The sequence below is a fragment of the Hemicordylus capensis genome, chromosome 4 (assembly GCF_027244095.1).
Source record: "Hemicordylus capensis ecotype Gifberg chromosome 4, rHemCap1.1.pri, whole genome shotgun sequence".
NCBI classification, from domain to species: domain Eukaryota; kingdom Metazoa; phylum Chordata; class Lepidosauria; order Squamata; family Cordylidae; genus Hemicordylus; species Hemicordylus capensis.
In genome coordinates, this window is record NC_069660.1 from 201,340,955 (window position 1) to 201,356,039 (window position 15,085).

General features: G+C 44.7%; 1 protein-coding gene across 4 annotated transcripts in view; it reads right to left on the minus strand.

Annotated features, from left to right (window-relative positions):
- Positions 1-15,085, minus strand: part of DROSHA (drosha ribonuclease III) — a 130,706-nt gene that overhangs the window by 52,945 nt on the left and 62,676 nt on the right. For all 4 annotated transcript variants that reach the window (XM_053250286.1, XM_053250284.1, XM_053250285.1 and 1 more), the window contains 2 exons: positions 8,012-8,071; positions 2,238-2,337 (listed from right to left, as the gene is read on the minus strand). In XM_053250286.1, the coding sequence (XP_053106261.1) occupies positions 2,238-2,337; positions 8,012-8,071 (160 nt within the window). The remainder of the gene's footprint in view (positions 1-2,237; positions 2,338-8,011; positions 8,072-15,085) is intronic.

Sequence of the window (15,085 nt, forward strand, 5' to 3'; positions counted from 1 at the left end):
CAGTATTGGGCTGGCTGAGGGATAAAAAACAGAAATGGAATCCAAATAAGATGGAGGTGCTGACTGTGTGTGTGTGTGTGTGTGTGTGTGTGTGTGTGTGTGTGTGTGTGTGTGAGAACCCAAGAGATGGTTTAGATCTGCCTGTTTTGGATGGGGGTCACACTCCCCCAGAAAGAATGTCGCTTGAGAGTGCTTCTGGATACAAATCTCTCTCATCTCTCAGGTTGAGGCAATGGCCAGGGGTGCCGTTTATCAGCTTCATCCGATACATCAGTTACTCCCATTTCTGAAGGAAAATGATCTTTAAACTGTGGTACATATACTGGTAACCTCCAGGCTTGACAACTGTAATACACTCTACATGGGGCTGCCTTTGTACATAGTCCAGAAACTACCATTGGTGCAGACTGATCTCCAGGACAACCCAAAGAGACCACATAACACCAATCTTAACACAACTGCACTGGCTGCCAATAGGTTTCCGAGCAAAATACTGGTTATTACCTATAATGCCCTTAATAGCTTGGGTCAAGCGTGTTTAATAGAGTGCCTCATTTGTCATGAACCCTCCCAGCTATTAAGATCATCTGAGGAGGTCTGGTTATGGCTACTACCAGATCTTTTGGTGGTTACTTGGGACAAGGCCTTTTCTGTGGCTGCCCCGGGGATCTGGAATGCACTCCCTGTTAAAATCAGAGTTTCTTCATCTCTGGCTGTTTTTAAAAAGACCTGTTTTCTCAGCCTTTTAATGAATTTTAATTGGTTTTATATCACAATTGTTTTAATCATTTAATCCTGTTTTTATATTTGTTGTATTTTAACTTATGTACACCGCCTAGGGATACACATATCAGGCAGTATAGAAATATGATAGATAGATAGATAGATAGATAGATAGATAGATAGATAGATAGATAATTGGTAAAAGGAGACTTTTAAAAAGGAAGGGAGGGTGGATGGATGTGTTCTTCATTTGAAATCATGTAGTAAGCACAAAAGCTGGCCTTCAGTTTTAGAACAGGGGGATTTTGAATGCTTTCTTTGAAACATGAAATATTCGTCACTGTCATCATTGTTGAAAGCCACTGCAATGGTTTTGACCTTCACATTTTTACCTACTTAAGCAGAGGTCTTGAATTCAATTATTTCACTATTGCAATGTTTTACAGAGCTCTTTAATACCTTTATTTTCTTTTATTTGCCTAGCATAAAAAGCAGATTACAAGCGGTCTTCAACCTTTTCAGAGCAGAAGTCCACTTTTAACCCCAATCTGCCACACAAAAAATACTTTGAATGTTTTACCATGCATATCCATCTTTCTTCCTTCTCTGTCCCTCTTCTCTTTCTCATCCCCCTTTTCAGAAAAACATCTCAGAAAAAGAGGTTTTCTAGAACTCTCATCAAATCAAACAGATCCTTAGTGGTACATATCTGCAAAAAAAATTCCTAGCCTTTTATACCATTCTGTTCTACTTTTGTCACTGTGTTAAAAATACACACTGGTAACAATGGGAGTTATAAATGCTCCAACCATACGTCAGTAGCTGACATCCTCACTAACCATGCACTGTGAAGACGTGTCCCTGCTAAAGAGAGCTTCCTGAGTTCTACAGTGCTTACCATGTGGGGAGGGGGCAATTTCTGCCCATCTCTCCTTCCCCTGGAAGCGCTCGGCACCACCCAAAAATATGTCCCTGAGGGCTGCATGACCCACAAAAATATGGGTGGTGCAGGGTTTTTCTTCTTCCTTCTGGAAGAAGGAAAGATCAGCAAAAATCCCCCCCTCACATGATCAGCACTGCGGAGCTCAGGAAGCTCTCCACAGCAGGGATGCTTTTTCAGCAAGCATACAGCTAGTGAGGATACTGGCCAGTCAAAAGAGGTATATATGGGGAAATCTGCATGCAAGAGACAACATTTAATAACTCATGGCATCACTTATAGAAGTCACTCTTACAGAACATCTATAAAGTTCCAAATGAGCCAACTAAAATCCAAAACTCATTGTTCAACACACAGAATCCTTTTCAGAAAGTTTCTGCCACCCAACAGCCAGCAAACAAGTGACACAATGGGGTGGATTCTCCTAGATGTTCTGCTACATATGAGTTACTTGCAATATAGCCATAATAAAGATACAGCTGCAAATTGTGCAGCTTCATTGACAAATAGATCCGCCAATTTGGCCAGACACCTTAAATAATTCAAATTTTGATATGAAAGTAATTGTATGTACCTTAGCTAGCATGGCAAGATGTTGGTTCTGAACGATGGCAGTGCGATATGTTGCTAACCCTCCTTCCTCTAGGCTTGGAAAGAGATAGTACAAATGGACGCTGGAAATAAATGATAAATATCACATTCAATTTCAGGTGCTTTTACCACTATATGGGCTCTGAAATCTGCTGATACACAATACTGTTCTTTGCATAGATGACAATGCCCTTTCCAAAATGCTGCTGGTCTTGGAACTGACTTGCGTGCTACTGCAGCAACACAGGAATCCCTTTCAGCAGTTTCTTGTCACACCCTTCTGGAAATATTCAGACACAAGAATCATATGAGAGGGAACAATGATGAAACTTCTTCTCAAGTGAATGCTGGTCTCCCTCCCTTCCAAGTGAAGTTCTCATGAGAAGAAACCACTTCTTTGGCTCCATCCACGTGCAAATATTACCAGAGCAGTATGGGTGGGAATCACTTTCCTGTGGCTCCTTCCCATGCTGTTCTGGTAATTTAATGTTGCAGTAATTTATGAACCGAGTAAACACTGGAGAGTTTCCCATGAGTACCTTTCTTATTCTGAAACCTAAATGGAAGCTTGAAATTAAAACAATATGGCTAAACTACAGCTTAGACAAAGAACACAGGAAGCTGCCTTGTACCGAGTCCAACTCTTGGTCCATGTAACTCAGTATTGACTACACTGATTAGCAGCAGCTCTCCAGGGTTTCAAGCAAGAGTCTTTCCTGGAGTTGCCAGGGATTGAACCTGGAACCTTCTGCATGCAAAGCAAGTGCTCTACCACGGAGCTATGGACCCATTCCTAAGAATGCAAGGCAGCACATTCAAAAAGGTTTTAAGGGTCTTGACTGGACAGGATGTCTCCCCGATACAGCCCATTGTGTGGTGTAGAGAAAGTACATGCAAAGTCTCCACACCCACCCAGCATCTCATCCCTGTACATGGAAGGAGAGAGAAAGTCAATTACATGATTAAGTGCCATTCGGACATGCCATCCCCATGTGTAAGGCAAAGATGGGATGGTGGAATGCGATGGTGGGAGGAGATGTGCACACCCACTCCTTTCTATGCAATGGGTCAGGTTGGAGGAGATTACGGTCTGATCTGCCCAAAGTGCTGAGTCCATAATTGAAACAGTTGCATCCCTGCTAACTTGGCAAAGAGGCACCTTTAAAACGTGGTGATTCTCTTTATTGAGCAGGGGCAGAGTAACTGGCCCTATCCACCCCAGAGGCGTAACTATAGGGGGCGGGGGGGCACGTGCCCCGGGCGCCATCTTTTCTGGTCACGTGGGGGGCGCCGCCATGACAATTTTTTTAAAATTTTTTGTTAATTTTTTGTTAATACAAATATTTCCTGCTCAGTGCAGCAGCGCTGCAGCAGTCAAGAGAGAACGTCGGCACCCCCTCCCCCATGAGCGGTCCCTTCCGCGCCGCCCGCGCCCCCCCCCATTGCTTTGCTGTCACCTGGCGGCCAGTCAGTGGCCTGGCTTGGTGGTGGCGGCGAGCACTTGTGAGGAAAAACCTAAGTATAATGTAGTATGTTGGGGGCACGGGGGGGGGGGCGCCAATTCAGTGCTTGCCCCGGGCGCCGTTTTCCCTAGTTACGCCTCTGATCCACCCCCATCACAGTACCTCCAGTGACTGTTGCTGGTGTCTATCTTATGTTTATTTTTAGATTGTGAGCCCTTTGATCCATCTTATTTATTTATTATTTCTCTGTGTAAACCGCCCTGAGCCATTTTTGGAAGGGTGGTATAGAAATTGAACAAATCATCATCATCATCATCCCACAGTTCCTCTAAGGAACTCAAATAGGTGTTTCAGCTTCACAATCACTCTGTGTGATACGTTCAGCAGAGAGATCCTGGCACGTTCCAAATACACTGAAGTCTTAAGGAGCTCCTTAAAGGGAGGAAGAGAAGTAAATAGATAAATCTTAGGTGATCAAGAAATACATAAGAATAACTGGTTCAACCACATGATCGGCTTTATTTCACTCACATTATCTGAAAAACCACAGCTCAGGCAGATCTTTTTTTGACGCATTTGAAATTCCTAGTCCTTTGAAAACGAATCCCACTAAATTTACAGTGCAATCCTAAGCATGCTGAAACTAAGCCACAGGATTAAATGGTATTTACTCACAGGTAAGCATGCAGAAGGTTGCAGCTATGTAGCCCATATGTATGGTTATTCAGAAGCAAGTCCCATTTTGTTCAGTGAAGCGATTAGCAGTAGCAGTAAAGCACATACTTTAAATGCTGAAGGCCCCCAGGTTCAATCTGTGGCATCTCCAGATAGGGCTGGGAAAAACCACTCACCCCAGTCTGAAACACTAGAGAGTCACTGCCAGTCAGTACAGACAATACTGAGCTCAATGGACCATAAGCTAGATGGACCACTGAGCTAGATGGACCAGTGATCTGACTTAGTATCAGGCAGTTTCATAGGTTCATAAGTGTGCACAGGATTGTAGGACTTCTGAGTAAAGTTGCATAGGATCTAGCTGTTAGATCATTGCAGAGGTTTTGCTAAATTCACAAAAGTTACATCAAGACAGTTATACATTCAAGGTGCCAATTGTCAAATCTCTAAAGACCACATGTAAAAGTGGACTGCGGAGCTTTACTATTAATACAAATACCAAAAGAGCTAGTTTCTGAGCATTAAATAAATCTGTAGTACTTCAGCACCTGTTATTTTAGAAGATAAAAGCCCACATATATTTTAATGCAAACAAAACAAAGCAAGAAGCCACTCATTCAAAGTAGTTGTTGGGAGGCATTGGTGCTATTTTTCTTTTCTTTATCTGTAACGTCTTAACACTTTTAGAGCCTCTCTTTCAATAAGACAACCACTTTCCCCATTACAGGGGGACATACCTGAGATCTGGAAATGGGTTTCAAACCTGCCACCCTAGATTTTTGGATATTGCCTTCTGTCACAAATGACACTTATCAAGAAAATGGCTGCTGTTTGCACTAGGCTATAAAAAGTCAATTTTGTGTTCTTTTTGTAGTTTTTCAATACTTCTAGACATGTCTGTGGAGGAAAGATTGGAGCAATCTTCCATTAACTGGGAATATTTTCGTGATTTATTTTTTAAATTGCAAATACATGAGCGTAGCTGCATGTTACCCAAAGAAAGGCAGAATGCCAAGAGTGCCTTTATGAAGTTAGGTTTAGTGAATAATAACCCTATACTGGGAGGAGGGAAAAGAAAAAATCAAGTTTATGTGTAAACACTCTTCTCACTTGAGATTATAGGCGGAAAGATCAAGGAGTTCCATGACAAGAAGATGACATGTTCTAAAATGATGTATTCTTTTTATTTGCTGGATATAAACTTGGAAGCATTTGGCCCTAGACTAGCCATTCTCCAGAGCAGTTATGAGCAACTTTAAATTACATCTGACGGGACAGAGACATCAGCTTTTCATCTTGCAATATTACACTTTAGGGCCTCGGCATGCTATGAAACTTCAAAAGTAGACATGACCAAGTTGTGGCAGGGATTGCTAACGAAGATTGTCCACATGCATGCACTCTCTTTTAAGTGCCCGTGAAAACATTACAGAGTAGACTGACTACTACTCTGCAATTGACTAATTAATGGTCTCAACACACATTGCGAAAGAGTTTAGATTAATCGGAGGCGATGCAGAGGCCAGAACTGGACATCATGGCTGTTTCTAAAACATGAAGCCTTACATGTTCTCCTCTCTTCTGTGGTAATATCGACTATGACAAAATACCTCATGCAACATTACAATGTCACTCGTAGTCAGGAGAGGGACAGAAAGGTTGAGGGAACAGAAAGCCGGGGGGGGGGGGCGGGGACGGTCCCTCATACTTAGAGGGAGCTTCACAACCACTTGCTCCAGAGAGGCTTGGCAGGAAACAACAGACTTATTAAAGACAGCCTCCCTCTCTCACCCTCTGTTCTTTACCAAGCAATCCACAACTGATCCAGTGCTTATCCAATGCAAAGGTGCTTATCCATTATTTAATCTGGATGTTCCGCATTTCTCTTGATCCTGTGATGGCAGATGAACTCTCTAATGTGTTTCTAAAGAAATTCAATGCTCTCAGTATTGTCTGCAGAGTACATGCTCTGGATATTTCTTGAAAAAAACCCATGATGTTTGATTTGGGATATGATGGCAAAACGGTCCTGGCAAAATTTATGAGTTGACACGCACAGGACAGAATGTTTAAAAACCAGACTTCCTGCTTCAATTCTGAGCTTAATCCTCAACTCACTGAGATACAGATTCCAATATGCTAGAAGCACCATGCAAAAGCTTGGGAGAGGGAGAGGGGAGAACCTGATCTTTTGTGTTGTCTACCTGAACTAAGAAAACCCAGTCCATTGGTTTGGAAAGAAAAAGAAGATGACAGACTTTGGGCAAGTCACACACTAAGGGCCTCCACTCCCCATCTGTTGAGCAGAAAAGCAATGGTAATGATCTACATTGCAAAGGTATAAGAGAATGCAAGAGATCTCAAGAAGATGGGCACATCGAAAGTGTTGCACACAAGCCTATTTTTAGCCTACTTTCTAGTAGGCTTATGAGATTACCCGGAATTCTGTATGTGTGTGTCCCCCCACCCCCCATCAACTTCACAACACCTGGACCAATATGAACCAAATAGGGTACAGTTGTAGGGACATATAGGGAAACCTCAATGGCGTAGTTTGTGTTGATGCCATTCACCCCGATCCAAGATAGCAGGTGCATAAACCTTTGGAGGCGCAGGTGGGCTAAATTGTGAACCACCTAACTGATTTGAACCAAATTTGCTACAGCTGTAGGGACACATAGGGATGCCCAAATGGCATGGTGTGTGATGATATCATCCACTCCAGTTCAAGGTGGCGGCTGCGTGAACATCTGAGGTGCAAGCGGGCTAATTTGTGGACTGTCTAACCAATTTAAATCAAATTAGGTACACTTGTAGTGAGTGACACACAGGGACACCTCAATGGCATAGTTTGTGATTATGTCATCCACACTGATTCAAAATGGCAGATGCGTAAACATTTGAGGTACAAGTGGGCTAACTTGTGAACCGCTTAACTGAGTTGCACCAAATTTGCTGCAGCTGTAGGGACACGTCAATGGCATAGTTTGTGATGATGTCATCTACCCCAATCCAAGATGGGGGGTGCATGAACATTTGAGGCGCAAGTGATCTAACTTGTAGACTGTCTAAATGATTTGAACCAAATTAGGTACACTTGTAGTGAGTGACACACAGGGACACCTCAATGGTATAGTTTGTGATGATGGTATCCACCCAACTGAAGATAGCAGATGCATAAACATTTGAGGCACACATGCACTAACTTGACGACTGTCTAACCGATTTGAACCAAATTTGGAAGGGCTGTAGTGAGCGACACACAGGGACACCTCAATGGTGCAGTTTGTAATTATCACTTCCACCCCGATCCAAGATGGCGGACACATGAACATTTGAGGCATAAGAGATCTAACTTGTGGACCTTGATTTGCACCAAATTTAGTCCAGATGTAGAGACAGTGAAAGGAAAGTAGGGTGATTAGTTCTTACTAGTTATAAAATGGTTGAGCTCTTTTTCGTTTCCTTCCTGAACCAACCAGCCAAAGAAAAATCAAAGTTAATTAGCAAAATATGACTCTAACCACTGGACAGCTCTAAATAAACAGATATGATTTTTTAAAAAATGAGCAAAATATGATTTAACAGAATGTGCATTAGGCATGAGCTCCAGACTCACCTAGTTAAGAACTCAACCACAGCATCTCCCAAAAATTCCAAACGTTCATTATGGTTAATCCTGCAAACAAATGCAAAGATTGTTACAAGTGACCCCTATGTGTCTTAGACATTAGAAACAGAAAAACAACAGCCAGTCAAACCCTTGACTCCTGCTGCTTTGCTTCTTTATTCGCTGCACTCTCTGACACAACAGTGAATATTTGGGCTTCTCAGGCACTGCACCAAAACCACAGGCAGCATGAAAGGTAATCAGATGGATCATAATGTCTTGTCAACTTATTAACAAAAGGAAAAGATAACGACGTGCAGCGGCACGCTGAGACCGGCTTTTTCGTGCACCGCCATCACCGCCAATGATTTAAAAGAAAGGCCTCCTCCTAGGCCAACTACAGACTGCTGGAGCTGTGCCTGGAAGACAAAATCAAGCATCTAGCAGGGAGACTCCCCTCTCTGTTCTAGCAACAGCTTTAATAGCAAGCCTTGCATGTCTTTTTCTGCACACTCTTCTGGATGTGAATGAAAGGCAAACTGTGGATGCTTGGAAATCCTCTGGAAATGTATTGGGGGTGGCTTCAGCAAGGTGTGCTTGCTTTTAGGGTCAGAAAACAACAGCACACTTAAACTCCAGTTACCGTCTCCAGTTACCGCCAACTCGTTTGGTGGCTACACAGAGATGGGCCTTCTCGGTCACTGCCCCGAGATTGTGGAATGCGCTCCCTGCTGAGATACGATCCTCCCCATCTCTGGCAATTAAAAAAAAACTCCTGAAAACCCATCTTTTCACTCATCTTTTCTCAGCTTCCTACATTTTCGGGGTTTTAATATCTGGTTTATTTTAAAATTGAAAACCCGATTTTGGGTTTTTAATCACTGTAATTGCTTAATTGTTGTTTTAAAGTGTTTTAAAATTGTTAATTGTTATATTATTTTTTAATTGTTTTAGCTCTTTACTGTTTTAGTGGTTGGTTTTAATTGTAAACCGCCCTGAGCCATTTTGGAAGGGCGGTATACAAATCAAGTCAAATCAAATCAATAAAAATAATAAAGAGAGACAGAGGATGGCATGCCTCTAGTGCAGGGGTAGGCAACCTTGGCACTCCAGCTGGTGTTGAACTACAACTCGCATCATCCCCTGCCTTGTGGCAGGGGATGATGCGAGTTGTAGTTCAACACCAGCTGGAGTGCCAAGGTTACCTACCCCTGCTTTAGGGGGTACTGCAAAGAAAAGGCGCCAAGACCAGAGCATCCTCAAATACGGCCACCAACTGGGCTTGAAAATTGTATTATGATGACCATCGGCTCATGTTTCTAGTATACCCTGGCACAGGAATAATTTTTTTTCAAGTCAAAGGAAGAGGCAACACAGGAAGGCAGATTGCCTTTTTCAAAATGGCACCAAGCTGGGTCTTTTGCCATGATGCAGCCTCAGTGTTATGGGGTGAAGAGAAGTGGCTTCACATACATACTTCACAGACTGCTTCTCCTCTGTGAAAAGAGGCGTATTTACTGGCCTGTTAAGTCCCACCCACTGGAAATCTATTTCAGCTCCTCTCTGCCTGCACTCTTCCAAACATATCTTCACATGCACCAGGACTAGAGACTTGGTTTGTTTTTAATACAGCCATGGGATCTCTCTATTTTGGCTAACTGGTTTCTGGTAGCCAGCAACACACAAGGCTCTGTGGAGCAGGAAGCACAAAAACTGGTAAGCCACTTCAGTACTGTGGCCAGATTAAAGAAAGCAGATAAAAATAACTCCAAATAAATAGGAGGTGCCATTGAACACCTCTCAGGGGGTACCATTTAAGCTTTCAAGCAGAGGCGAGCAAAATACAGTATGGCCCAGTGGCTTGCTCTTGGTGACCAACAAGGTTAAACTGCTTGAAGCCTGACATCCATTTCAATGATTTAGTATAAATATGTTTATAATTCTTAACAATTATAGTCAGGGATGCAACACAGGGCAGTGTTGTTCACCCTTCTCCCCCGGCCCTCAGCAAATAGGTCTGGTATGCAAAGCCAGTACATAGCCCCATTAATGGATTACAGCCATTGTCACTTGGATGGTAGGAACAGGGAACTGGCCAGAGATACTGGTGTTCCTGAGAAACAGTCGCATGTGCTCTGAAACATATGGGGAAGGACTGGCACCCTGACACCTCTAGAAATCTACCATTGTTTCACCCTGAAAAGATACATCACCTAGTTTAAAGTCACTCTGCAGATACACACAGTTCAAGAACACAAACAACACCCTGGAAAAAGCCCAAATTGTCAAGTTTAGTTCTGGATTTGTGTAATCGAATTAAATGCAGCTCCCCACCCCCCAACATCTCCTCTTCCACATAAGAAATAAGTCCGTCTTCTTGCAAAGCAGAGAAGACTCACTCCAATCAGACAGGCTGTATCACGTCCATGCAAAATCTTTCTTTGCAGAAGTGCGGCAGCTGAATGGCAAGCATAAACCTCAGAAGTATGGCTTTCCCAGTCAAATTAATTAAGAGTGGGCGGGTGGGGGGGAGGAGGGGGATAATGAATAATGGATTAGAACGCATTGTTCTTTTCCGCTGGGAAGAGGGCTTAGGCACCCCCGCCCCACAGTTTTATGTAAAAACAACAACCACCAACAACCACCAAAAAGTACTGAACTTTAATATGTATTACGTTGCTGTAATTACACAGCGTTTCAAGATAAACCCAAAGGCCAGTACAGAACCTCTAAGGCTCAGACCTCTGCATAAGATGGCATGAGGGAAGAACAAGGAGATTTCGTTAAGAGTCAACATCTGTCCACACATCCCTACCTGCTCCCAAAGCAATTTAGTGCCTAGCCCTTTCTGGATTGCAACACTCTCCCCAAATATGCAGTCAATCTTCACTCAGGGCCATGGCTCAGTGAAATAGCACATGCTTGGCATGCAGTGGGTCCCAGGCACCATCTGCTAAAACAGATCTCAAGCAGCAAGACTAGGAAAGCTGTCCCTTCTGAGTTCTCGGGGATCAGAGAACTGAAAGTCAGAGCAGGTGACAGCCCCTTTCTCCCTGTGTAGGCTAAGGAGACGGGGGACAAGACCACCCCCGCTGGCCCTGGCCTTGATGCTGCCATGCCCCCCAACCATTCCTGTGACCTGGACCCATTAGCAGGAACATCCGAAGAAGGCCACTATGGACATACAGTGTTGGGAGCAGGGACAGTGGGTGCTGTCCCACTCCACTTCCATGTGTTTAGTCTATGTCTGGGGAGATATACTGAAAGGAAGAAATATTGAGCTATATAGACCAGCTGACTCATTGCAAGGCAACTGCATATGTTCACATGCACTCACTTTTCTTCAGTAACACAAAAACAGGTTGTTCACCTGTAACTGATGATCTGGTAGTGATCCGTTGATATCCATTAGAATGGGTTCGGCGCCTGCGCGGAAGCCTCTCGGTATCGAGTCTACAGCTCCTCTTCGGTGCCTGCACCCCACCCCACATGACTACGTGGCTATTTAAGGCGGGAGGAAGCACAGGCACCTCAATTCCTTGGAGACCGCCGTAGCAGTCGAGTAAGCAGGTAAGTTCTACTGCAGGAAGGTAAGTACTACTGCGGAGGGGAGGATCGGGAGGGTCTAATGGATATCAACAGATCACTACCAGATCATCAGTTACAGGTGAGAAACCTGTTTATCTGGATCGTGATCCGTTGAACCCATTAGAATGGGTGTTTAGTTAGCTCCTAAAGGAGGAGGGAGCAGTAGAGTTATTGCAACACCCTTTTAAGAAGAGCTCTCCCAAAATTCGCCTCTGCTGCAGATCGTAGGTCTATAGCATAGTGTTTAATGAGAGGTTGCTCAGAAGACCAAATAGCAGCTTTACAAATGTCTTAGAAGGATATGCCAGACAGGTGTGCAGCTGATGCTCCATAGGCCCTTGTGGAATGTGCTTTAATGGTCCTTGGCAGATGAACCTTTTGCAGAGAGTAGGCCATATGGATGGTCTCCACTATCCAGTGTGAAAGCCTCTGTCTAGATAATGCTTGCCCTTTCTTCACTCCCTTATAGGAGATGAATAGTCGTTTTGACAGCCGGAAAGGCTTAGTCCTTGAAAGGTAGCAGAGAAGTGCTCTGCACACATCCAAGGAATGCAGAGCCTTCTCCAACGGTGTGGTTGGTGAATTAAAAAAAGTGGGCAGTACCACGTCCTGATTTATATGGAAGTCAGACACAATCTTAGGCAAAAAGGTGATATCTGGTCGAAGGAGAACCTTGTCTGGGTAGAAACGGGCAAAAGGGACATCCATCCGGAGCGCAGTTAGTTCACTCACCCTGCGAGCAGTGGTGATAGCCACCAAGAAGGCACTCTTCAAGGATATTAGTTTTAATGCTGCCAAATGCATGGGTTCAAATGGAGGCTCAGTCAGGGCCAAGAGAACCAGTGAGATGCTCCACTGTTCGAGTGGTTTTCGGATGGGGGGGGAGGTATAGGTTAGAGAGGCCTTTCAGGAAACTTTTGCAAGATGGGTGGGAGAACACTGTCTTGCCATCCCATCCCGGATGCTTAGATGACAATGCTGCCAGATGAACTTTGATTGATACATTGGAGAGATTCTTTGTCTTCAGGGAGGTCATATACAGTAAGACCTGCTGGATGGAGGCCTCCTTTGGGTGGAAAGCATGTCGGGAAGTGTAGATAACAAATCTTTTCCATTTGCTGGCATAGTTTCGCCATGTAGACGGTTTACGCTGGTTCAGCAGGATCCTCTTTAAGAGTTGATCCTCCATGCTGTTGGTTGTAGAGTCAGAACTTCTGGGTGTAGAAGACGGCCGTGTTCCTGAATCAGGAGGTCTGGATGGTTTGGAAGTCTCGGAAAAGTGTTTGAAGCTAGTCTGAGTAGCTGCGGAAACCATGCCTGGTGGGGCCACCAAGGTGTGATCAGGATGCCCTTCACATGTCCCAACAACAGGTGTGCTACAACTCTGCTCACAAGAGGTAGAGGGGGGGAACATGCAAGTCCAGCGCCCTGACCTATCCAGCTGGAACGCATCCCCTAGTGACAAAGGTTCGTGACCCGCCCTGGAGCAAACCAGCTTGCATTTCTTGTTTTGCTCTGTAGCAAATAAGTCTATCTCTGGGAAACCCCAGAGCCGGAATATGTTGTGTAAGTAAGCGTCGTTCAGCTCCCACCCGTGCCTGAACTCCGTCGAGAAGGAGCGGCTGAGGTTGTCTGCTAGTATGTTGTTCGCGCCTTTGATGTGGATGGCTATTGGCGTAATGCTGTTTCTGATGCACCAATGCCAAATCTGAAGGCTCAGGGCACACAGAGACCTGGAGACTGTTCCCCCTTGCCTGTTTAGATAAGCTATGGCCGTAGTGTTGTCCAGCTGCAACTGTACGACCCTGCCCCATAGCATCGGAAGGAAGGCTTTCATTGACTGAAACACCGCAAACAGCTCTAAAAAATTTATATGTAGATGGGTCTGTGAGCGCGTCCAGAGGCCTTGAGTCTTGATGGCATTGCAATGACCGCCTCAGCCCCTCAGGGACGCATCTGTCGTCACCTAAACCGATGGAGCTTGTGCTTGGAACGGCACACCTCTGAGTAGGTTGGCTTTCTGAGTCCACCAAGACAGCGTGCGTAGGACTGGTATGGGCACCTGCAAGAGTTTCACTGGGTTGTCTCTCAGCAGATTGAAGGAGGAGAGAAACCACATCTGCAACTTCCTCATCCTCAGACGTGTGTATCGAACGGTGGACTTGCAGGAGGCCATCAGGCCCAAGAGGCGCTGCACCTAACGAGCTGGTTGTAATGGGTTGCTCTGAAAATGATGTACCAGCAATGTGATAGTTTGGAAACGATCCTCTGGAAGGAACACCCTTCCCAGGGTAGCATTTAGCACAGCCCCAATGTATGAGCTGACAGGTACAGGTGTGAGGTTGGATTTCTTCCAGTTGACCTGTATTTCTAGGTCCAGGAGAAGCCTTAACATATATTGTATTTGCAAACATAACTCGCCTTCGTCCCTTGACGACAGGAGCCAATCGTCCAGGTACGGGTAAAGTTTTAGCCCCTTTGTCCGCAAGTGGGCCACTACCGCTGCCATGCACTTTGTAAAGACATGTGGGGCAGTGCATAGTCCGAATGGTAACACTTGGTACTGGTAAACCGCACTTCCTACAGTGAACCGAAGATACTTCCTGAAGGATGGACAGATCCCTATGTGAAAGTAGGGATCCTTGAGATCTAAAGTTGCCAGCCACCGTTCGTGATGCAGAAGCGGTAGGATATCCTGCAACGTTGTCATGCGATACCTCTTCACATGGATGTATTTGTTCAGATGTCTTAAGTCCATAATCGGCCGAATCCCTCCATCCTTTTTGGGGATTTGAAAATAACAAGAGTAAAACCCCTACCGTCTTCGTGCCCATTGCACTGGCACAATCGCTTTCTTTTGCAATAGTTCCTGCACCTCCTGGCACAAGGCTGGAGTCACCTTTGTAAAGTGGATGCCCTGGAATTGCGGAAGAGCTTTGAACTCTATTGCATAACCGCACTGGATAATTTTTAGTGCCCAGTGATCTAATGTTATGTGGCGCCATGCTTTCGCATGACTTGCCAACTTGATGGAATTGGTGGCTAGTGGATGCGGCTGTTCGATGTTGTTGCTGTTCGCCGCTCCCAAATCTCCCCAATGTTTAGGGGGGGTAAGCAAACGTGTCATTCAGTGATGCGATGGGCTGTTCTGAATCTCAAAGGCGCTGCTTGTTCTCCTCTGCAGCTTTTCGTTGGCCTGTCCAGAGTTTTCCCTTTTGCTGATTGTTACCTTTATTATATGGCTGGTTAGACTTGTGATAGTCTCGTCTGTCCTGTTGTCTATAGGCTGGACGCGGGCGACAGAAGGATCTTTGTTTTCCCTCATAAGATGTTGAAGCGGAAGTTGAAGCCGTAAATGTCTTGGCGGTAAACTTCGACTTTTTCATTTTCTCCATAGTTGCATCTGTCTCCTCTGAGAACAGGCCCTTCCCGTCAAAAGGAAGTCCTTCTATTTTGTCTTTCATGTCCTGCTGGAGTGCAGCTGAGCGTAACCAA